This window comes from Lemur catta, chromosome 21 (genome assembly GCF_020740605.2).
Source record: "Lemur catta isolate mLemCat1 chromosome 21, mLemCat1.pri, whole genome shotgun sequence".
Taxonomy (NCBI): domain Eukaryota; kingdom Metazoa; phylum Chordata; class Mammalia; order Primates; family Lemuridae; genus Lemur; species Lemur catta.
This window is the reverse complement of record NC_059148.1, coordinates 17,007,592-17,032,152: the sequence shown is the minus strand read 5'-3', so window position 1 is coordinate 17,032,152 and position 24,561 is coordinate 17,007,592. Positions and strand designations below refer to the sequence as shown.

The following is a 24,561-nucleotide window of genomic DNA, read 5'->3' as shown; positions in this document are numbered from 1 at the left end:
CCCTTTAAATGGTCTTATACTCCTGAGTCTTTTAGTATACTTCTAGGAATTTATCCTAAAGAATTCATTAGTCATGAGGCTGGATATTGGTGTGAAAGGATATTTTAATGCATTCATACTAATTTTGGTTAAGCTTTTTATGCCAGATATCGTACTTTCCCTTTGCAAACACAATCTCAGTTCATGCTCCAATGATGCCAGGAGGTGAGTTGCTGTTGTCATCCCACATTTAGGTAAGGATATTGAGACTCAGTGGTTTAGAAACCTGTGTTAGGTCCTTGTGTCAATCCTGGCACACATGGTTTCTGTCTGTCACAGGTTTTACCCACCCCCAGAGCCCAAGCTCCCAACACTAAACTATACACTAAACTGGGGAAGGACCTAAATGTCTTAAGTTTAATTTTTTCATAAAGTTCTCCAGACTTATATTTTCTTGTGATTAATTTCACACCTTCATTTCTTACCAGCAACTGGAAGCCTTACAGTGTCTCTTAAGTAACCCAAGGCAAGTTATTTAACCTTCCTGAGGTTCAGGAACTTATGTGTAAAATATGAATAAGAATCCTCATCACTTAAGACAATATTTGAGAAAAGAATCTGTACTGTATCTTTTATAGTGCTTCACGCTATAATGCAATAATAGTTCACACAAATGCAATAAATAGTTAAGCATTAATTATGGTCATGATTGTTCCACTTCTCCCCTGTGACTTTTATCTTAATATATTGTATTTTTATTTTACACTTCTTTTGTTGGTCACCCTATCGTATGTCTTTTTAAGAGAAATTTTTAAAATAATTTCAGATATCTTAGATTGAATGGTACTTATTACTAGAACAAAATAGAATTCAGTATCGGTTGTATTCTATCTTGGATTTTTATGTCTGAAGAACCTTGTTTATATAAATAAGTAGTTTAGAGAGGAAAGAGTTTTAATACAGTAAAGTCATTCAGTTCTTTCAGCTTTCAAGTTATATGCTTTCATTATATTTAATGAAAGCAAAGGATTGAAAAGCACCGAATCACAAAGATTCTGTTACCCAAGGATTGGAGGCAGTTACCCGTCTCAGAGTCTGGGAAGGACACCAGAAAAGTCCAGTAAGTGTCACATGCCTGATACTGTAGTTACTCTTGCACTTAGAGGTACCATATTCAATCCAATTTACTGAAAGGGGGTTGAAAAAAATAAGATTTTTTAATAAATCTTTGCCTAAACATATGGTATCTTTTGATAAAATGCTTTTATTCAAATGTACTTCTTTTTTTTCCCAGAGACAGAGTCTTGCTCTGTTGCCCAGGCTACAATGCAGTGGTGTCATCATAGCTCACTACAACCTCAAACTCCTAGGTTCAAGCAATCCTGCCTCAGCCTCCCGAGTAGCTGGGACTACAGGCACACACTACCATTCTCGGCTAATTTTTCTTTTTTTTTATAGAGACATGGTATCAGTCTTGCTCAGGCTGGTCTTGAACTCTTGGCCTCAAGCAATCCTCCCGCCTTGGCCTCCCAAAGTGATAGGATTACAGGCATGAGCCACCTTGCCTGGCTCAAATGTACTATTGTCCAAAAAAAAAAAAAACTTGAAGTTGCAGATTTTAGTGTATTAAATTTATGGAAGATCCCTGGCATTTAATTGGCCAAAGCAATTTATTATTCAAACCCATCAACTAAAAAGTTACTTCCTAATTTTTCTGTTTTGCAATTCAAATAAATGTGTTAATTTACACTTATAAGAAAATGATACAAAGCACTGAGAAATAAATTAGGGAGCACATCTTGTAAGGTAGATTTCTAAAAGCCATGAAGTCAAAATTACGTGTCAGTAATATAATTTATCCCTTTTAATAATACAGGTTGAGTATCCCTTATCCAAAATGCTTGGGAGTATTTCAGACATTGGATTTTTTTCAGATTTTGGAATATTTGCATTATACTTACCAGCTGAGCGTCCCTCCTGAAAATCCAAAATCCCAAATGCTCCAATGAGCATTTCCCTTGAGCATAGCCTTTGAGCATGATGGCACTCAAAAAGCTTCAAATTTTGGATTTTGGATTATGGGTGTTCAACCTGTACATTATAAAAACAGCATGATAATACTATTTCTCATTACTGAATTTATAATATATGTAATTGAACTGGTAAGTTATGAAGTGAGGAATAGGTAAAATGCAATGATATTCCTTTGGTAAATATATATGCATACATGAATCAAAACTCTGTTAATAGACTTTTTTTTTTTTTTATTGAGACAGAGTCTCACTCTGTTACCTAGGCTAGAGTGCCGTGGCATCAGCCTAGCTCACAGCAACCTCAAACTCCCGGGCTCAAGCAATCCTTCTGCCTCAGCCTTTCGAGTAGCTGGGACTACAGGCAGGCGCCACCATGCCCGGCTATTTTTTTCTATATATACTTTTAGTTGTCCAGATAATTTATTTCTATTTTTAGTAGAGACGGGGTCTTGCTCAGGCTGGTCTCGAACTCCTGACCTCAAGCAATCCACCCACCTCGGCCTCCCAGAGTGCTAGGATTACAGGCATGAGCCACCACACCCGGCCTGTTATTAGACTTATAATAATGAATAAGAATCATGTAAAAAATCAGAACACAATCTATTAATTTATATAAGTCTCATTATTGCTTCCATCTTTTAATATAGGAGAAACATGTATTGCAGCAGACCAATTGGCATGGCAGCTCATTGTAGAATTTTTGTTGTTACAGGAGTATAAATATTTGTTATATATATTTCATATATATATTTTAAATCAAGTGTTGAGTGGATCTTTTTTTTCGTGCTACACATGATCTGCAGGAAAGTGGAACTTTTCTTTTTAATTGATGACATACTGTTAATAATGAGACTGGAGAATAGCTTAAAAAATTGTGTACAATTAAATACATGAACAAGCTATTTTTAGTGTTTGAAGCTCTCTTTCCTAATTAGGATCTCTTTCTTAAGTAAGCATTATTTGATGATAATCAGGGTGAATGAGGCGAAGTCACCCTGACAACCCTTTTCACAAGGTATCTGAAATCAGAATATCCTAATGCTGGCCTAAAAACCATATTTCCAAAACCACTCTTCTGTTTTAACGGAACGGTGTGTAAAATGGGGAAAAACAAGTCCAAGACAGGTTTATAGTAACTCCATTAATCACTGAAGAGGGCTTAGCAAGATCAGTGATTTGGTTCATACGTGAAAGTAGAATTCAGGATAGACAGGGACTGAATTTGTGGGAATGGAGAAACTTGCATGAGTATTCAGGAAACTTCTCAGATGTATCACTTTTAGAAATTAAAGATTGAGAGAGAGATTCCCCTGAAGCTGGGTTCTTGCATGCTCGGTAGAAAGTCTTTGGTGCACTAGTGTAAATACCGCTGGTCTAGGGTATTTAATAGCAACATAATTTGGTATTTTGGGTTTTTACTATAGTATCATGTATCAGTTCATGTCCAGTCAGGAGACAGAAACCACACAGTATTTTAAAGAGCAGAAGTTTAATATAAAGTATTAAACTATGACAGGAGAGTAGCCTTAAATGTAAAGAGAATGCTGCTAGGTACACTATGGCTGAGGGCGAGTGCCCAAGGAAGGACAAACTTGGAAGGGGCACCACCTCCCCAGGGTTGGACTTGAGACTTTGTTGGAGCAGGTATGGTTGCTGCCCATGGGATGGCTGTGATGCAGAGGCCAGAGCTGGACAAGCAGAAAAGAACAGCAACCTTCTGGAGCACAGACAAGCCGAGGCTGGTGGGCAGGAGGGTGTTGGCACTGCTGTGATGCAAGGCCTACAGCATGTGATGTTTGCTTCAGGAGGGCCACGGAAAACAAACCTCAGGAAGTCCGGGTGCCACTGAGGATGTAAGGCCTGAGGTGCCCTACCTGGGTTGGGAAGCCTGCAGCAAGGTGGTCACCGTGCTAAGGCTGCAAGGTCACTGAGGGACTATATGTTCTGGCCACGTAGTTAGGGCAGAGCCCCTCCAGATTCCCCCCTCCAGACACCCCTACGCACAAACATGGACTGTGCAGCTGGAGCAAGAACAAAAGCTCACCTAGGCTGTGTGAGATGGCTCATGCCTGTAATTCCCGCACTTTGGGAGGCTGAGGCAGGAGGATTGCTTGAGACCAGGAGTTCAAGACCAGCCTGGACAATATAGCAAGACTCCATCTCTACAAAAAATTTAAAAATTAGCTGGGCACGGTAGTGTACACCTGTAGTCCCAACTACTTGGGAGGCTGAGGCAGGAGGATCACTTAATCCCAGGAGTTTGAGGCTGCAGTGATCTACGATGACACCACTGCACTCTAATCTGGGTAACAGAGATCCTGTCTCAATTACAAAAAAAAGCTCACCAAACCAGGAAGAGAAGCTCCCTACCTCCTGCATTGTTCCTCCAGCATCTTCTACTGACAAAGCTTAGCATCAAACTCACTGTAAAGGAGAAATGCTTAAAGGACCCAAGATTCCATTATCACTGAGCATGTACTAAAGGTCAAATTGAGAAGCCATAATTTGATGATTGGGACATTCCAGTGAACAGTAAAAGTTGGAACACATTTTTCACTTAACCAAGAGCTGTTCTTTTTAAAAACAGATTTGAATAAATGGAAAGGTATGTGTTTTAACACAATCACAAAGTTCAAATGAAAAAATAAAGCTGCAAGAATAGCCAGGAAAACTTGGAGAAGGAGTGAAATGAGAGTACTAGCCCTAAGAGATATTAAAATATAAATTCTCAGTAATGAGCCAGATCGTAAATATATAAATTGGTAAAACAGAATAGAAAGTCTAGAAATAGACAGAAATACATAGAGAAATTTCATGTATGGCAAAGGTGTCCTCTCAAATCAATGATGGAGAGATGGATTATTTAGTAAATTGCTGCTGGAATAATTGGGTAGCCATTTAAGAGTAATAAAGTTGGATCTATACCTTTTACCTCTCACCAGAGTAAATTCCAAATGAATCAGATAAATGTAAACGAATCAAACTAAGAATACTTGAGGAAACCATAGGAAATTTCTGACTAAAATGGCTAACTATACTACAAATCCAGAAGCCATAAAATAAAAGATTAAAAAATATGTTACATAAAAATGAAGAACTTCTGCTGGGGAAAAAAAAATACCAAAAGCAAAGTCAACATAAATTTGTATCCCAAAGGACTAATTTCTGTATACTCATATGCACGTAGCCTCTAAACATTAATAAGGAAAAAAATGAAAATCTTAATAGAAAAATGGGCAAAGGATATAAATATATGGTCCATTCAGGAAATACAAATGGATCTTAAACATATAGAAAAAAAATGATCATTCTCATGCAAAGAGAGAAAACCACAAATTAAAAAATATTCTGTTACTATTACCTTGTACTTGTCAAATTGCAAAGACACAATGTTTGATAAGTAAGTAATAACACATGGTTTATTTGAAGGGCTTTATCAAAAGAATAAAATGTCATGCAGTCTTTAAAAAAAGAAAAAAAGATTCAGGTCTTTGTATACCAGAATGGATTGTATTTGTATACCAATGTTGATAGTGGTCTAAGATAATAGTACTCTCCATAGAATGCTACCAAGTACTGTCTATAGAATGCTACCATTTGTATAAAATATTGGGGGTTTCAGGAAAATGATCTCTTAAGCTAGGTATAATGGCATGCACCTGTAGTCGGGGGTACTCCAGTGGCCAAGACAGGAGGATCACTTGAGCCTAGGAGTTCAACACTAGCCTGGGCAACCTAGCAAGACCCTCATCTTTTTTTTTTTTTTTTTTTTTTGAGACAGAGTCTCGCTGTGTTGCCTGGGCTACAGTGAGTGCCTTGGTGTCAGCCTAGCTCACAGCAACCTCAAACTTCTGGGCTTAAGTGATCCTACTGCCTCAGCCTCCCCAGTAGCTGGGACTACAGGCATGTGCCACCGTGCCCGGCTAATTTTTTCTATATATATATATTTTAGTTGTCCAGATAATTTCTTTCTATTTTTAGTAGAGACAGGGGTCTCGCTCTTGCTCAGGCTGGTCTCGAACTCCTGACCTCCAGCAATCCACCCGCCTCGGCCTCCCAGAGTGCTAGGATTACAGGCGTGAGCCACCGCGCCCAGCCAAGACCCTCATCTTAAAATAGAGAGGGGGAAAAAATTTCTTAAGACTTCTGTGTTTTATATAAATAATTTCTGCAGTCGGGTCTTCCATAAGCATTTATAGAGGAGAGACATAGTTTGTCAAAAACTGAATTTGAACTGGCCCCAAATGCCTGGTATTTTGTCTTGGACCTTATTTCTAGATTTCTTCTTTCTAGGTCAGAGTATAAAAGCCATTGTCACCCAAGCGATTTGGTCATCCTAGGGATTACGTGTTCCCTGGTCATTTTCTAGGCCAGAAAATAGGTACCATCAAAAATTATTGCTATACCCTGCTTAGTTATATCAGCACATCTCAGCATCAAAACTGTGCCTCATGCAGTTTTCAGTGAAAGCTCTGAATGAAAGAGCTCCTTCTTCATAATGAAAAGTATATTAACTTTAGGTGATTCATCTAAATTTCTGCCACAATTTCATTATAAAACAGCATGACCAGATTAATCTTGAATATTCAATCCCCAAGGTTTGTCATAAAGCCACTTAGTGACAGAGTTGCAGTCAGGTCTTCCATAAACATTTATAAAAGGAGAAACATAGTTTCTCAAAAACTAAATTTGAACTTACCCCAAATGCCTGATGGGGTTCAAAACCTTTACATCTGTGACCTTCTACCTCATTTCACCATAATCCTTGTGACTTTAGGGATATATAGGATAGAAGTGAGGCACTAGGACTTCTGTTTTAGCAGTGTTGTAGATACCTTACCTTGCTACCTTACCCTTCAAAAACCAATAACAATGTTTGCAAAGTATTAGTCTTTAAGTACATCAGTACTTAAATTGTTGGGAGAATAAAGAATTCTCAGAAACCAAAAACTAAATGAAAGTAGCAATCCAGAGAGAAGAGAGATAAATGAGCATTAAAACCAATGCTCATTTTTGCTTTGAGGGCATTTACAAAATCAAGGTTACATTGAACTTAAGTTTTCACTGGCCTCATGGGTGACAACAGATGAAGTCTATGACCTTACCAAGATGAAAGCCTAATATAAAACACACACATGCACATTAAATTGACACCCGCCCCCCAAAAGGACTATAACCTCAGTGTGTAGATGAACCAAAATTAACCCTGTTTGCCTCTCCCTCCCCAACTCCCAAGAGGACAACAAAGGAAATTACCTTCCCCAATTCCTGGCACTGGGTGGAGGAAAAGAATTTTCCCTTGAGAATTAATAGCCAAAGGCTGGCTTTCCTCTGGGTTTGCAGCCTGAATCCATGCTACCTGGATAGATTGAAAAAAGCTTTAAGCTAAGGATATACTTTACAGTGGTCCCAGTTCAGTAGTGCCCAGAAGCTACTGGAAGAAACACACAGTTTCTTGAGGAAACCACCTCCAAATCTGGCCTTAAATAAAAGCTAGAGGAATGTGAAACAACTCAGAGTAAAGTAAATAAGGTGGAGGGAAGCCAGGTTTCATACATAAATGCCAACGAAAATAGTAGATAACAAATAAAATCTGAAAAGACTTCAGATATTGGAATTATTGGAGAAGAATATAGTATGTTTTATATGTTTAAAGAAATACATATAGATTGAAAATATGAATAATAGAGCAAGATGCACCCAAAAAATAACCAAATAGATTTGAAATGGAACTGTATAGAATTTCTAAAAATGTAAATAGAGTAACCAAAATAAAACCTTAATGATGCGATCCTCCTGCCTCAGCCTCCTGAGTAGGTGGGACTATAGGCGCCCACAACCACACCCGGCTAATTTTTCTATTTTTGGTAGAGGTGGGGTCTTACTCTTGCTTAGGCTGGTCTTGAACTCCTGGCCTCAAGGAATCCTCCCAGCTCGGCCTCCCAGAGTGCTAGGATTGCAGGCATGAGCCATCGCATTGGCCAGTTAAAACAATCTTGAAAAAAGAACAAAGTGGGAGGTTCACATTTCCCCATTTTGAAACTTACACATGAACAGTTAAAAAGAATTAAAATGGTAAATTTTATGTTTTGTATATTTTACTAAAATAAAAAATCACACATGAAAAATTACTGCAAAGCTACAATAATCAATACAGTATGGTGCTGGCATATAAAAATAGCCTTATAAATCAATAGAACAGAATTGAGAGTCCAGAAATATATATCTATGGTCAATTGATTTCAACAAGAGTACCAAGACCATTCAATGGGGAAAGAATAGTTTTTTCAACAAATAGTGCTGGGATGACTGGATAGCCACATGCAAAACTGGATACCCTCACACAGCAGTTCCCCTGAGGTTTCAGTTACCCACGGGTCACCGCAGCCCGAAAATATTAAATGGAAAATCCCAGAAATAAACAATGCATAAGTTTTAAATTGCATGCCATTCTGACTACCATGATGAAATCTAACTGCATCCTGCTCAAGACAGATGTGAATCATCCCTTTGTCCAGTGGATTCACACTCTTTGCTATCTGCCCATTAGTCACTTAGTGACCATCTCAGTTATCTGATTGATTGTCATGGTAGCACAGTGCTTGGGTTCAAGTAACTTATTTTACTGAATAATGGCCCCAAAGCCCAAGAGTAGTTGTGCTGGCAATTCAGATACGCCAAAGAGAATCCATCAAGTACTTCCTTTAAGTGAAAAGTGAAAGTTTCAGACTTAATAAAGAATAAAAAAATCATATGCTGAGGTTGCTAAGATCTACATTGAGAATGAATTTTCTATCCATGAAATTGTGAAGAAGGAAAAAGAAAGTCATGCTAGTTTTGCTCTCATACCTCAGACTGAAAAACTTACAGCCTCAGTGTATAAGTGCTCAGTTAAGATGGAAAAGACAGTACATTTGTGGGTAGAAGACAAGAACATAAACGTGTTCCGATTGATGGAAATTGAGTTCAGTATTACTCGGGGTTTCAAACATCCACTGAGGGTCTTGGAACATATCCCCCATGGATAAATGAGGACTACTGTACAAAAAAATAACTCAAAATGGATCAAAGACCTAGATATAAGAGCATGAACTATAAAAAACTTAGAAGAAAACATGGGTATAAATCTGCATGACCCTAGATTAGATGGTGGTTTCTTGGATATGACACCCAAAGCATGAGCAGCAAAAGGAAAAAAAAAAAAAGAAATATAGCATCATCAAAATTAAAACTTTTGTTCATCAAAGGATACTATCAAGAAAGCAAAAAGATACCCCATCAAGAGAATAAAAAGACAAGCACAGACTAGGAGAAAATAGTTATAAAAGATAAGTCTGATTAAGAACTATTATCCAGGCTGGGTGCGGTGGCTCACGCCTGTAATCCTAGCACTCTGGGAGGCCGAGGCGGGTGGATTGTTTGAGCTCAGGAGTTCAAGACCAGCCTGAGCAAGAGCAAGACCCTGTCTCTACTAAAAATAGAAAGAAATTATATGGACAGCTAAAAATATATATAGAAAGATTAGCTGGGCCTGGTGGCACATGCCTGTAGTCCCAGCTACTCTGGAGGCTGAGGCAGTTGGATTGCTTGAGCCCAGGAGTATGAGGTTACTGTGAGCGAGGTTGACACCATGGCACTCTAGCCCGGGCAACAGAGTGAGATTCTGTCTCAAAAAAAAAAAACAAAAAACAAACTATTATCCAAAGTATACAAAGAATTCTTAAAACTAAGAAAACAACCCAATTTTAAAGTTGGCAAGAGACCTGAACAGATACCTCACCAAAGAAGATACACAGATGGCAGAGCATATAGCTTGTAGTTGGTTCCTTGGTTGTAGAAGGTGCCTGCCTGTTACCAGGAGACGTGAAGTCGGAGTTTAAGAAGCGTCCACCTTCCCCTGACGGCATTCAGCAGATGTGCTGGGGGCTCTGACGACAGACCATGAAGGCTGCGTGGCTGACAGAGGGAGCCAACCCAGGGACGACAGGGTTGGATGCAAACATAAGAAGAAACTGTTCATGTCCTGTACCCACTTTTTAATGGGTTTTTTTTCTTCTCAGCCACAAAAAACGATGGTGATCTAGCACCTCTTGTATTATCCTGGATAGAGCTAGAGCCCATTCTACTAAGTGAAGTATCACAAGAATGGAAAAACAAGCACCACATGTACTCACCATCAAATTGGTATTAACTGATCAACACTTATGTGCACATACAGTAGTAACATTCGTCAGGCGTCGGACAGTTGGAGAGGGGAGGAGGGGATGGGTGTATTCACACCTAATGGGTGCAGTGTGCACCATCTGGGGGATGGACACGCTTGGAGCTCTGACTCAGGCAGGGCAAAGGCAATGTATGTAACCTAAACATTTGTACCCCCATAATATGCTGAAATAAAGAAAATTTTAAAAAGAAGAAGAAACTACAAGAGAAAAAGGTAGAGCAAGGGAAAGACATTCTCAACACCAAGCTTCTGGTGGAAAACAGAAGAACCAATAAATCTCCCTGAGACGTCAGGGAATAAGGGCCCCTTTCCTGGGAGAAACCTAAATCAGCCCTAATGGGGGGCCGGAACATGTCAGGCTCCTGACTCTCGGGGCCTGGGGTGTTGGTGAGCACCAGCCAGCAGGCTGTGTTGAAGGCACGAGGCCAGAACCCTCATTGTGCAGATGAGCTTTGTGCACAGTGAGGGTTCCGGAGTGTGAGCCTTCTTGCCCAGTGGTTCAGCAAAGGATCCTTTAGGAATTCATTTTGGGACAACAGACACTAATGTTACTATTTGGAATAGGGGAGGCAGCACTTCACTATGTGCAGACCAAGTAAGTGAATGTGGGCTTGTGAGCAAGTTTGGATAAATGCAGAAAGCTCCGCCACCACACAGGGCGTGGGTGTATGTGTGTGCGCATGCTTGTATACATTTACCCATTCTTGCAATAAGCATTTATTTCCATATATATAAGCGGCTTTTTGTACTAGGCGCTGTTGATTTAGCTGTGATCAGAACAGAGGAAATACCCCTGCCTGCTTGGAGGGAGAAATAGATACGTAAGTAAAATACATGGTGTGTGGGACGGTGGCTAAATCTTTTTTTTTTTTTTTTTTTTTTGAGACAGAGTCTCACTCTGTTGCCCAGGCTAGAGTACAATGGCGTCATCATGACTCACTGCAACCTCAAATTCCTGGGCTGAAGTAATCCTCCTGCCTCAGCCTCCGGAGTAGCTGAGACTACAGGCGTGCGCAACAATGCCTAGATAATAGTTCCATTTTTAGTAGAGGCGAGGTCTCACTCTCGCTCATGCTGGTCTCGAACTCCTGAGCTCAAGTGATCCTCCTGCCTCACCCTTCCAGAGTAATAGGATTACAGGTGTGAGCCACCACGCCCGGCCGGGTGGCTGTCTTAAGGAGAAAAAGAAATCAGGGGAAGGATACAGAGAGTCTGTACTGTGTTTGTGTCACTTAGAAATCTTTCAGTTTCTCTGGGACCATTATTTAGTTTCTCTGGAACCAGAATGTATCTGCCTGTGTGTCCCAGGTGCCAAAGTCTGGGTGATTCTGTATAGCTAGAATTATCCACATAGCTGCGTTGTGTTCACTGTGTTAGGGCAGGAGTGTCTGTGTGTCTAGATGCATAATTGTGTTATTTCTCTGTCCCTGTGTATGTTTTCTAGTCAGTGTATAATAAAATACCAACCTATAGCAAACCGCCTGCCCCCCCCGCCGCACACACAGAAGGTATATAGATAGCAAATAAGTACGGGAAAAGATGCTCAACTTCATATGTCACTAGGGAATTGGAGATTAATACGGCAAGGGGATACCACTACACACCTATTAGGGTGGCCAAAGTCCAGAATACAATACCAAATGCTAGCAAGGATATGGAGCTACAAGAACTGTCATTCATTGCTGATAGGAATGCAAAATGGTAAAGCGATTTTGGAAGACAGTTTGGCAATTTCTTAAAAAGCTAAACATACTCTTGCCATACAATACAACAGTCACACTCCTTGGCATTTATCCAAATGAATTGAAAACATACGTCCACACAAAAATCTGCACACAAATATTTATAGCAACTTTATTCGTAATTGCCAAAATGTAAAAGCAACCAAGATATCCTACATTGGGTGAATGGATAAACCAACTGTGGTATGTTAGTTAAGACAATAGAATATTATTCAGTGTAGAAATGGAATTAGCTGTCAAGCCATGAAAAGACACGCAGAAACCTTAAATGCATACTACTGAGTGAAAGAAGCCACTCTGAATAAGCCATATACTGTATGATTTCAACTATATGACATTCTAGAAAAGGCAAAACTATGAAAACAGTAAAAGAATTGGTGGTTGCCAAGGGTTAGGAGAGAGGGAGGGATGAGTAGGTGGGAGAATTTTTAGAGCAGTGAAAACTGTTCTGTCTGATACTGTAATGATGTGTACATGTCATTATACGTTTGTCAAAACTCAAAATGGGCAACACCAAAGGTAAACCCTAATGTAAATTAGGGACTTTGGGTGATAATGATATGTCAGTGTGGGTTCATCCATTGTAGCAATCGTGCCATTCTGGTGGTGTGGGACGTTGCTGGTGGGGGCGGCTGCTCCTGTGGGGGAGTAGGAGGTACATGGAAACACTCTGTTTTCTGCTCAGTTTCGCCCTGCACCTAAAACTGCTCTAAAAAATAAAATCTTAAAAAAAAAAAAAGATAACAGATAACCCTTGGAACTGGAGAAAATATTTACAAATCAGTTACCTAATAAGGGTCTAGTATCCACAGAATATAAAGAACTCTTACAGCTCAAGAACAAAAAGATAACAACTCAATTTTTTTTAATGGGCAAAGAATGTGAATAGACATGTCTCCAAAGACAAATGGCTAACAAGCATTTGAAAAGAAGCTCAACATCAGTAATCATTAGGGAACTGAAAATCAAAACCACAGTAAAATACCACTTCCTACTCACTAGGATGGCTATAACTTAGACCGAACAAAATAGAAGTGTAGTGAAGTTGTGGAGAAACTGGAACCCTTGTACATTGCTAGTAGGAATGTAAAATGATACAGCCACTGTGGGAAACAGTTTGGAAAAATTTAAACAGAGTTACCATATGACCCAAGAATTCTCCTAGATACACCCAGGAGAATTGAAAACATACATTCACACAAAAACTTGTACATGAATGTTCATAGCAGCATTTCTCATAATAACGAGAAAGTGGAAACAACCCAAAGTCCATCAATTGATAAATGGATAAGGAAAGGGTAGCATATTCATAAAATGGAATATTATCCAGCCATAAAATGAAATTAAATACTGATACATGCTACAACATGGTTTAACCATTTAAACAGTATGCTAAATGAAAGAGGCCAGATTCAAAGGGCTCATATGATGTGATTTAATTTATATGAAGTGTCTAGAATAGGCAAAATTTTAGAGACAGAAAGTAGATTAGTAATTACCAAGTACAGAGGACAGGGGGAGTCAGTGACTGCTAACAAGTGCAAGGTTTCTTTTTGGAGTTATAAAAGTGTTCTAGATCAGATAGTGGTAATCAATGAACAATTTTGTGAATGTCCTAAAAACCACTGAATTGTGGGGTTTTTTTTATTTTTTATGAATTGTACATTTAAATGGGTGAATTTTCTGGTATATGAACCAGGGCTCGTTGGAAAATGATTATAATTCTACGGCAGGACATACACGAGATGATTGTATCTTTTCACACAAGAAAGTAGCAAAGCTCTGAAAGACCACTAGGGTTGTGTCAAAGGGCTTTAGGAACCAGTTTGAAAAGATTCCGACTGGCCACAGATGAGACAGGCTGAGCATCCAAAGGAATGATAAAAGGCACATCAAATACGTTTATATCCAATAGTTATAATGATACTTTTAAAAAAACACTGGCCATCTTTGGAGGATATTGGGGAACAAATTCATTGTTTTGGAAATTGGTCAATAATGGGGAAGAACCAAGCACATGGCCTGCTTGGACTGTGTAAACAGTACCTCAGGGTTCCCAAACAATGGATGAGCACGAAGTTTCTCTGTAGGTGGAATTCTGCCTAATGAATGAGGAAAGAGTGATAGACTGCCACCATTTGCAGCCCTAAAGAAATAAATGGCCGGGCACGGTGGCTCACACCGGTAATCCCAGCACTTTGGGAGGCTGAGGTGGGAGGATCACTTGAGACCAAGAGTCTGAGGTTGCGCTGAGTTACGATGACGCCACTACACTCTAGCCTGGGCAACAAAGTGAGACCCTGTTCAAAAAAAGGATCACGTCCCACAGAAGAAAGTATGCGACACCGGCTGAAAGTCTTTCTACCAGAAAAAACCGAACACCTAAATCTATTCATACCTCTACACTTAACTGCCAGTTTATAGGAAGTTCCTATAGTGTTTCCTGTATATTCAGTCAAGAGAATTTGTTAAATGACATCATGGGCATGTAACGGAGAAAATCTAGACTTGGGGAAGCCACAGGCCAAATGACTTGGGTTTTGTTTTGTTTTGTTTTGTTTCCAACAAATAAATTACAAAATAAAAAAGGAAACAAGACACATAGAACACTAATAACAAATCGGGACAGTCCTGAGCAGAGTTCAAAAGGTCCAAGGACCTTGTGTTAATTGCAAGAAGGGTAAAAATACTGATTCACTTAAGTTAAATGGGCTCGTTAAAATTCTTGCCAATCACTAAAAGACTAGAATAGAAAGAGTGTATAATTTCCTTGTCAGTGGAGGGGAATGAAAAAGAAAAAAAGCAAACAATGAAGGAAAAGAAGAAATGCTGAAAAGCTGAAACAAGCCAGGTGTGGTGGCTGATGCTTGCAATCCTAGGAGGCCAAGGTGGGAGGACTGCTTGAGGCCAGGAGTTGGAGACCAGCCTGGATAACCGTGAGACCTTGTGTCTACAAAAAATTAACAGATTAGCTGGGCCTGGTGGCACACACCTGTAGTCCCAGCTATGCAGGAGGCTGAGGCAAGAGGATCGCTTGAGCCCAGGAGTTTGAGGTTGTAGTGAGATATGATGACACCACTGCACTCTAGCCAGGGCAACAGAAGGAGACCCTGTGTCAAAAAAAATAAAGAAAAGAAAAGGTGGGACAGAAAGAAGCTGTAAGTAATATATATAAATCCAAATACATCATTCCCAGTAAGCATAAATGGACTAAATTTCACAAAGTTGAAGATTGGCAGCCTGGAAAAAAGAATCCAGTACATTATAGTTCACATGAGACACATCTAAAACTTACTACAGAAAGGTTGCAAATAAAGGAATGGAAAGGATAGCATTTGGAAACCAATATATTCTCCCTGAAGAGAGCATGAAGAATTTATTTTTTTCTCTTTTCAGGTTAAAGAAGAAGGAGTTTAGTTTAGAAGAAATATATACCAACAAGAATTATAAGTCTCCTCCTGCAAACAGGTAGGTGCATACAGCTGGAAAATAGAGGAAAAAATTCTGAAAAGATAGATGTAAATCTCCAGTCCTTGCCCTTCAGAAAGGGTTTATGGACCAGTTGCCGTGGTTTGTGCCTGTAATCCCAGCACTGTAGAAGGCCAAAGTGGGAGGATCACTTGAGGCCAGGAGTTTGGTGACTAGCCTGGACAACTTAGGAAGACCCTATCTCTATTTTAAAAAAATATATATTTAGCCAATCATGGTGGTGTGCACCTGTAGTCCCAGCTACTCAGGAGGCTGAGGTGGGAGGATCACTTGATAGTTCAAGGTTGCAGTGAGCTGTGATTGCACTACTGCACTCCAACCTGGGCTATAAAGTGAGAGACCTCATCTCTTAAAAGAAAGGGTTTGTGTTCAGTTCTACCAGCTACCTTGCCGAGGGACAGGGACTTGGCATCCTGTCACACATGGTCTCACTGGCTCATTTCAGTAGTTGAGGAAAGATGAGCTATTGTGTTTTTTTAGATATAACTAGAATTGTTATTTTTTGTTTCCACTTGAATTGCGATCAGTGATAAGATAGGAAAGAAATGTGTGTTGGGTTAGATAGATAGAGAAAATGTAGTCTCCTTTTAATGTTTACTTGTGTTTTTACCAAATATGCTGTCTTCTTCAGGACTGATAATTGATCTTCAGCTATGATTCCCAACCTAAATACAGAAAGGGTTTCACTTAGCCTCCTTTGGGTCTGAATTCAAGTCAAGTCAGTGAACATTTATTAAATGCCTGTTGTGTCTAGGACATAGCAGTAGAGTTTTAGGGTTTTATCCTAGGATTTTGTGTATGTGCTCTAAGATGCACACTTATTACAATGCCACTGCAGCATTGCTAAAAAATAAAAAAGTGTTGGAAACAACCTAAAATATCTATTACTAGTGTTCTCATTAGATTAGAGTCCATCCTTATAATGGAATACTTGTAGAGCCATTAAAAACTGTACTACGTTGGAACAATCTTAAAGGTTCCCAACAGGTCAAAGACGCTCAGTTAGAGGATAGTGTCTGCTACTATTTGTGGAAAAAAACAGAGAGTGTGCTGTGGGTCCGCAAACTACAGGCCAAATCCAGCCAGTGGCTCATTTTTATTTTACGGCGTATAAGCTAAGGATGGTTTTTACAGTTTTAAAGGGTAAGGCCGGGCGCGGTGGCTCACGCCTGTAATCCTAGCTCTGGGAGGCCGAGGCGGGTGGATCGCTCGAGGTCAGGAGTTCGAGACCAGCCTGAGCAAGAGTGAGACCCCGTCTCTACTAAAAATAGAAAGAAATTATCTGGCCAACTAAAAATATATATACAAAAAAATTAGCCGGGCATGGTGGCTCATGCCTGTAGTCCCAGCTACTCGGGAGGCTGAGGCAGTAGGATCGCTTAAGCCCAGGAGTCTGAGGTTGCTGTGAGCTAGGCTGATGCCACGGCACTCACTCTAGCCGGGGCAACAAAGTGAGACTCTGTCTCAAAAAAAAGGGTTGCTTTTAAAAACAAGAAGAAGGAAAACAAAGAAAAATTTGTAACAGAGACCTGTGTAGCTCACAGAGTTTGAAATGTTTACTGTCTGACCCTTTATAGAAAAGGGCCAACCCCTGATAATTAATACATGCTTATTTATGCATGTCTGTATTGAATGACTTCTGGGAGGATACACAAAAGTGTCATTGGTATTGCCTCCTATTGTGTGGGGTTCGTCTTTTATTCTATACCTTTCATCCAGTTTATTTCTTTTTTTTTTTTTCTTTTTTCCCCTTTCATCAGAAATGCAATCATCCAGTTTAAATTTGTTCACTGTGCTCATGTACTATACATGTGGGGTTCCCCCCACCCACAACACAGACACACACACACACAGAGATAGTGGCCAGAGGAAAGATTTAGCTGTGAGGAGTTGTTGGTGCAAGTCACGTTCAGCTGGTTCAGTCCGTTGGTTAATCTGTTTTGTGCTCCATCCTTAGGTGTTTAGAGACCATCTTTGAGGAACCCAAGGAACGAAATGGCACGCTAATCTCAATCAGCCAACAGAAGAGGAAGCGAGTTCTAGAGTTTCAGGATTTTACCGTCCCACGAAAGAGGAGAGCTCGAGGTAAAGTGAAGGTGGCAGGCAGCTTTACGAGGGCCCAGAAGGCAGCTCTGCAGAGTCAAGAACTGGATGCTCTTTTGATACAGAAACTAATGGAACTGGAGACCTTCTTTGCCAAGGAAGAGGAACAGGAACAGTCCTCAGGTTGCTGAGAACCCGTTCCTTTGGGGAGTCTCAATTTTAGATTTATTTTGGACCTCCTTGGAAGAGGTTGCCTAATTTTGCCCTACCGCCCAAACCACTCAAAATGCACAGTCGATGAATTTTTACCTATTTCAAGGTGCAGCCTTTTTAGGAACTGGTGAAGGAGGGTCCTCTACTTCTACTGCTGAGTATAGAACCTCAGGAATGCTCCCTTTCTCCTGGAAATGGTCCCGAATGACATCCGGCCTCCGCCTCTCCATCTCTGCCATCCACAGGAGGAAGAAGCAGCATATCTTAAGTAACACTAGGATTCCAAGGACTCACAGGATTTGCACGTCCACATGAAAGTTCCACTTTGTTTACGGTGGTGCTAGACCAAGATTATTTAGAAATGTGGCCTAGAGAAGGGGGACCTGACGTCCTGTCCTGCGTGGTCCCACCAGCTCATTTCAGTAGTTGAGGAAAGATGAGCTATTGTGTTTTCTAATCCTTTGAGTCTGTCTGTCCAGAGCCTGTTGATGTGAGTGTATGTGAATGTGTGTGTGGTGTGTGTGTGTGTGGCTTTTCCCGTCGTTTCCTCCCCTCTGTGACTGTGGGTCACTAGTGCCAGAGGAGCCCATCCAGGCCCCATTTGAAGTAAGTTGCACTTTTTAATGTCGTAGTGGTGATGATTTTCATTTGGCTTATTTTCTTGTTTGTTTTTTATTTTTTTTTTTTGTATTATTATTGCTGCATGTTTGGAGCCTTTAAATGTGATTTTAAAAAATTTTTTTAGACATTAAGGAGAAAGACAATACATGTCTTAATACATGATAGGCATTTGATCCAGTTGATTGGTGCATGGAAGAGACATTTTCCCATTCACTTGTTTCACGCAGTCCCTTCCCCATCTCCAGCTTCTAGCGTAACTCACTAGAGGGAGCACTGTTTTCATCTGGGTTCTCATTCTTGCCCAATAAGTACATGTATTTATTTTAGTGACATAAGCAAGAGCAGGTTTCTCTCCCAATCATTGAAAAAGTACTAAGGTTGGGTGTGGTCGTAATGGTTTTTATCTGAAATGGTGGTCTGTAACAAAGTTGGGTGCAACGGCTCAGGCGGTGACATAAGCCGACCCAGAGCATCTGCAGCCGTCCAAGCAGCCTGCTCCAAGAGTGGGGAGAGTCGGGGTAGGGCTTCAGACCCAGTGACGTGTCCTTGCAGAGGGATCACGAAATTCCACGACCAGCCTTCTTTGAGGGCACCTCATTGTACTCTCAGCTCCTGCATCAGAGCTGCTGGAAATGTCATCGAATGCCAGAGTTAGCTGAGTTTCTGGGTTTGTGCCTGCAGGAGTCTGTGAACAGAGGGCTGCCGTGGGCCACCACGCCCCATGGTCTCATTGTTTTCCTACTGAAGCCCCACGTGCCCTCACCCTGCGTCCCCTCCTCTTCTTGCCTTGGGGTTTCTCTCTCTCTTTCTCTTTCTCTCCCCTCCTCAAAACAAAAGTTCAGAGAATTAACATTCCTTGGCCGGTGAGTGGGATACTGAAGCCAGCCTCAGGACACTGGTCACCTCTTCCCATCCTCCTAAGAGCCACTGCTATGAAACAGCTGCTGATGGGAACTGTCCGAGCTCCAGACACATTTTCAAGTCAGTCTGTGAGAGAAGAATGAGCCGTGCCGTCCTGGAATGTTGCCGACTCTCCTAGGTTTCTTTTGCTTCCCTGTTTGTTAGTGGGTGGGGAGATGGGGTGGGGGTGGGGGTCTCTATGTGCCTTTCCTTTGCAGGTCGACAGTCTAAGCCACACTGGAGCAGAAAAACTGACATGAGTAGGAGGGGGAAAAAGTGCCATGTCTATCTTCTAGGCCTGCTGCCTCAGACATAGCATTGAGACAAGTGAAATACACACCTGGTCACCCATGGAGGCTTCGAAGGCCATGGCCAAGTAGGATTAGAAGAGAGCCAGGAAAAAATAAAAATAAAATAAAAATAAAAAGAGAGAGCTAGGTTTCCACACTGGCTCAGAGTGATGCTAACCAGATTCTGCCATTCTCCATCTGCTTTGCCCAGACTGTATAGACACGACCTATGCTTCACCTCAGTACCTCTCCCTTCCTGGGACAGGGTTCCTACACACTAAATGCTTCTGTCTTTTTGCTTAAGGGATCAGGGTGAGTCATCCACTGTGCCCTTGTCCAGACGTGTTCAGGGAGCTCTTGCTGGACAGCCTGCAGACTAGCAGTGAGCCAGCAGCACTGCCTGCCAGCCCCATTGCCAGCGTGGAGGAGGCAGTGATGTGGCAGCCACGTGCCCCAGCAGACACAGTCGAGGTGGCACAGTTGTGGTGTCAGCCTGACAGGGATGCAGTCTCATGTTTGCCCGTTACAGGCGTGGCACTTGAAAGGGCCAAGAGCCGTGGTTTTGGAATGTGGGCGTCTGGGAACAGAGGACTGCAGAGAACAGCGACCTGAGCTCTGTCCTTGTCCTGAGAACATAGGGGAGAAGTTGCTCTGAGGTCAACTCTGCCCGTCCTTAAAATTCTCAGCCTACCCTCTGGCTAAGGCCCTTCCCCTGCTCCAGAGTTAAGAAGGGGGCCCCACTGCAAACTACATGGGGTTCTAGCTGAGCTCAGCCACACCTGTCTTAATGTCCACTTTGACCTTGATTTAGCTGCAGTGCTGTGAAGGGTCCATGGTGGGAGGTGTTCGTCGGTGGCTGGCACACCACCTGCCCAGAGCTGGGGAGGTCTGGTTCTGGGGTGGGAGTTGGTACAGTTTCTGAGAAGTTACAGTTAAACCTACAACTTACTCAACTATAACTCACCTCCAGAAGTTTAGTGTTTTTAACATGGGAAAGAGAGGAGAAATCTCAGGTCCAATCAGGGTTCTGCCCATCAGCTTTTCGCTGAAACTTTCAACTATGGATTTTTTCCATCTCTCGGTTTCCAGCTATTTTTCCCTCCTCCCCCCATGTCCCCACCTCCTCTTTTTTTTTTTTTTTCTTTTGGTTTCCTTTCCAGCTTCATTTGTCCATCAGTTTGAACGTACCTCATCACCTGTTAAAGCAGATTATGTCCACTTTTTTACTCTGAGAGCTACAGGTGAGGGAGGTACAGTGAAAAGACATGTATTGTTTGCCTTACCCAGAGCCTGAAGAGCTCAGAAACTCGTGCTGTGAATCCCCAAACTCAGCGCTCCTCCAAGAGCTGTGAAAATCATGACACTGTCAAATTTTGCCTGAAAGGGTCTTCTGTATGGGCGCCAGAGCCCACCTGAGGTGAATCCCAGACCCCACTCTCTGGGCATGATACTTAACCCCCCCCCCAGCTCATTCCTCGCCTGCCAGGCCAAGAGCAGCAGGGAGCATGCAGGGCTGCAGCGCAGCCTGATGGGCCACAGCCGTCGTGCCGTCTCCAGGCTGGGATCCCGTGACATCGTCAATACCGTGTACGGTTAAGATCTGCTAAAGACCAGCTTTTAGGCAGTGATACTTTTCCCCCATTACCTGGGGGTTGGGAGAGGGGAGTATGCAGTTGGTGCTTTCTTTAATTCCTTTGTTTTGTTTTGTTTCTGTAAGCTTTTCCCTTGGTTTCATGGAAAGGACCTCTCAGATAACCACATTTTGTGGGTGGCTGTATCCAAAGTATAAATAATTGGCCACAGGTGTGGAGTACCCTTTCCGGGATTCACGTAAGGAAAGGCCTCCTTGCCAGAACTGAACTTGTTCTATAAAAACCTGGCTAGGGAGAGAGACTCAGTTTCGCGAAAATCACTGTTTAATATTTGCATCTAGCCACACATTGAGCAGCAGACGCTATTTCAGTCGCGACCTGGAGGCAGGCCCCAGCGCAGCCCGCCATCCCTGCACAGCGTGCGCTCAGACCTGACGCTTGTCGATTGCGTGTCTTCACAAGCCCCTCTCTGGTGCTGAATTGGATTTGAATTCTTGGTGAGAGGTCTCAGCATCTCCTTGGGCTGGTCTGGGCCAGTAAATAGCTGCCTGAAGTGTTTATATATTATCACGGTCAATAGTTCAGTGAAATTTGTACATTTTTGGTAACATTGGCATACCTGATGCCCCTGCAGTTCTTTTTCTGTTCAGTAGTTTGTGACTCTACAACTTCCACTGTTATGTGTGTTAATTTATGAAAATAAATTTTTTTGAAAACCTTTCACATAACTCTCAAGGCTATTCTTTCATTCTTATGGCATGGTAATAAGTTAAAAATTGATCTGTCATGTCTTGAGGTTGTTTTTTTTTTAATAGATAGTCCAAAGTTACATATCACAGCAAGCACTATTCCTTCCAAAGTGGTCACCGTTTTCTGAAGACTGTCTTGTGTTCGGAAGGTGTGTGGAACCCCACCTTTAGGGTGGCCTTCAGAGCCCACAGTGGAGCTTTTTACATTTACTCAGTGGTGTAAGTCTCCTATGAGGGAATTTGGTATTTGGTAAAGCCAATAGTCATTCAAATTTGAATTATACCCAATTCAGTTGGGTTGCTGAGCAAGTATTTTAGGTGTGATTTTTAAGTAATGTGACTTACGTTCTCACATGGCTGGGAAATCAAAAAGCAGTTATCAGTTCAGTTCAAAATATGTTTCTCATATTAACGTATTTGCATAAGACCACTTGGGAAAGTATAAATACAGGGGGGAACATTTATTTCCTTTTGGAAAGGTCTCATCCTTTATCCCCTATCCTTCCTAGCTATGTGCGAAGTTAGGCTATGAGTCTTCTGATTCTCAATTCTTTATTTTAACCAAAGGAAACTGATGAAAGAATGACTCTGAAAACAGCTAACACCACACTGATATGCTCCAGAAAGAAGCATAATTCCTGAGGACATTCTTCCTCTGTCCAGAGCAATAACAGTGCCCAGTTTCCCTTCTTGGCCTCAGAACTAATACAAGGAATTCTACCCAGGCAGCCTTTCCTGTTTGGGGAGCATCCTGCCTGGTGGCCCTGCTGCTTGCTGGGTTTCATGGTGACTGGGAGAAGAGTACTCTCGTGCCTTTTCTTTAGAAGAGAGTGGCTAATTATCAATCAAGACGGTGTTGCCTCCTTAACCTCTCCCAGCACAGAATCTTAGCGCTGGTAGGGCCTCCTGAGAGTAAGAGGACTGGCCCGAACTGATTCAGCAATCCTGTCTGTGGTGGCCTGCCCTCTTCCAGTCACCGAGAACTCATTTCTGCAGTTCGTGCTGGGACTTCTCTGTTAAAAAGTGTTCTAGAAAATTCCTAGTGCTTCAACTTCCAGGGTCACAGGTATGTCTTCCGTGACATCTTTCTCAAACCTCCAGTGCCGCCTGCCTCCTTATCGACAGCTGATAGCTTTGCTGTGCATTTCACTGAGCAGACAGAAGCAAGGTGAATAGAACTTCCACGCGGACCTTTGGCTGATCCTTGAGCAGACCAGACACGCTCCCCCTTTTATGACACGTGCATTTGCTGTCTCCTGTGCCCAGAATGCCCTTCCGTAGCATTTCTACATAGTTCCCTCTATTCGGGTCTTTGTCCAGATCGCTCTACTTGAAAGTGTACCCCCTCCCATTCAATATCCCCCTTACAGTGCTTTATAGTTTATAGCACTTCCCAGCACCTCCCCATATGAATCACTTTAAGCTCCTGGAGGTCAGGGACTTTGTTTATTCACTCTGGTCCCTCCTGACCCCTCAGGCTTACATGGTAGGCGCTCAGTAAACACTAGGAGTCAATGAATGAAGGGTTCTCCCCCCTGTTGCCGCACAGACCTGCCCAGGTACTCTTCACCCCGCTGACTCTTTGAGTATTTGAAGACACCCTCCCCCCCCCGCCCCAACTCTTCTCCCCTCTTCAGTTATTCAAGGGACCTGGTTAGCAGCTGCCCAGACGCTGACGGTGGAGCTGGGCACACTGGTGTCCCGCTCTGCTCCGCTCCAGGTGCAGCCACACCCACTGCTGGCCTCGCGCCGTCTGATTGGCTGCGGCTCACAGGTGGGGCGGGGCCAGCCGCGGAGCCACCCACTTTGGAGGTGGTGTCTAGTAGCGGCACCTGCGCAGGTGCGTGCCGGGGGCGGGAGGTTCGCGTGGGTAAGACTCATCTTAGGAATTTCTCTCCTTTTTCTTTTGCATTTTTAAATCTCGGGGTTTTGGAGATGTTGAAATAGTCCCTGAAACAGTGCAAACACGGGGAGGGGAGAGGATCCCAATGTATTGCAACAGCTGCTGGGTGCAAGCGCCCCTCGTGTCCTTCCCCTACTGGTGCCTAAATGGTCTAAAACACAATTTTGCACCTGTCAGAGCACTGCTTAAATCTCTCCATGGCTTTCCTCTCGCCACCAAATAAAGAGAGTGACTACTATTTATTGAGGCCTGATTAAGTGCCAAGCATTTGATATTTGTTACCTCCCTGAATCTTCACAACAACACAATGCGGTAGACACTGTTTTTATCCTCATTTTGTAGATGGGGAAACGGAGACTTAAAGAAAGGTTAAGTGATGCACCTGCTTAGTAATTGATAGAGCCTGAGTCTATACTCCTGACCCTGAAGCAAACCCAATTATCTCTGACCACGGGCCCTTGGTGAAGCGTCTGCCTTCCTCTCCAAACCCCGTCTCTCCTCCACGCTCCACCACCCTGAATTTCTTTTACTTTCTTAATTCTTCCATGCTGTCTCCTGCCTGGAAAATTTTGCACAAAAACTGTCCCTTTGACCGGAAATATTCTTTCTCCCACCCTTCACTGGCCTGACTCCACTTCTCCAGGTCTCTCTAGGATTTCCCGGGATCCACCCTCTCCCCCACCTCCCCCCACCCCCAACAACCCCCATTCCTGTTAGGCCTCCCTGTCAGGTATTTCCTCACCTTGTGCTCCCCGTTCAGGTATGAACTGCCTGCTCACTCGT

At 42.3% G+C, this 24,561-nt stretch overlaps 1 protein-coding gene across 7 annotated transcripts in view; it reads left to right on the top strand.

The window, feature by feature from the left end:
- The window catches only part of PRR14L (proline rich 14 like), a 60,177-nt gene extending 42,014 nt beyond the window's left edge, over nt 1–18,163 (top strand). For 6 of the 7 annotated variants that reach the window (XM_045534546.1, XM_045534550.1, XM_045534549.1 and 3 more), the window contains 2 exons: nt 15,375–15,446; nt 17,425–18,163. In XM_045534546.1, coding sequence (XP_045390502.1) covers nt 15,375–15,446; nt 17,425–17,701 — 349 coding nt within the window. In that variant the 3' untranslated portion in view covers nt 17,702–18,163. Of the gene's footprint in view, nt 1–10,988; nt 11,058–15,374; nt 15,447–17,424 lie in introns of those variants that run through there. The other variant, XR_006730677.1, reaches the window with a different exon arrangement.
- Nucleotides 18,164–24,561: the final 6,398 nt, after the last annotated feature.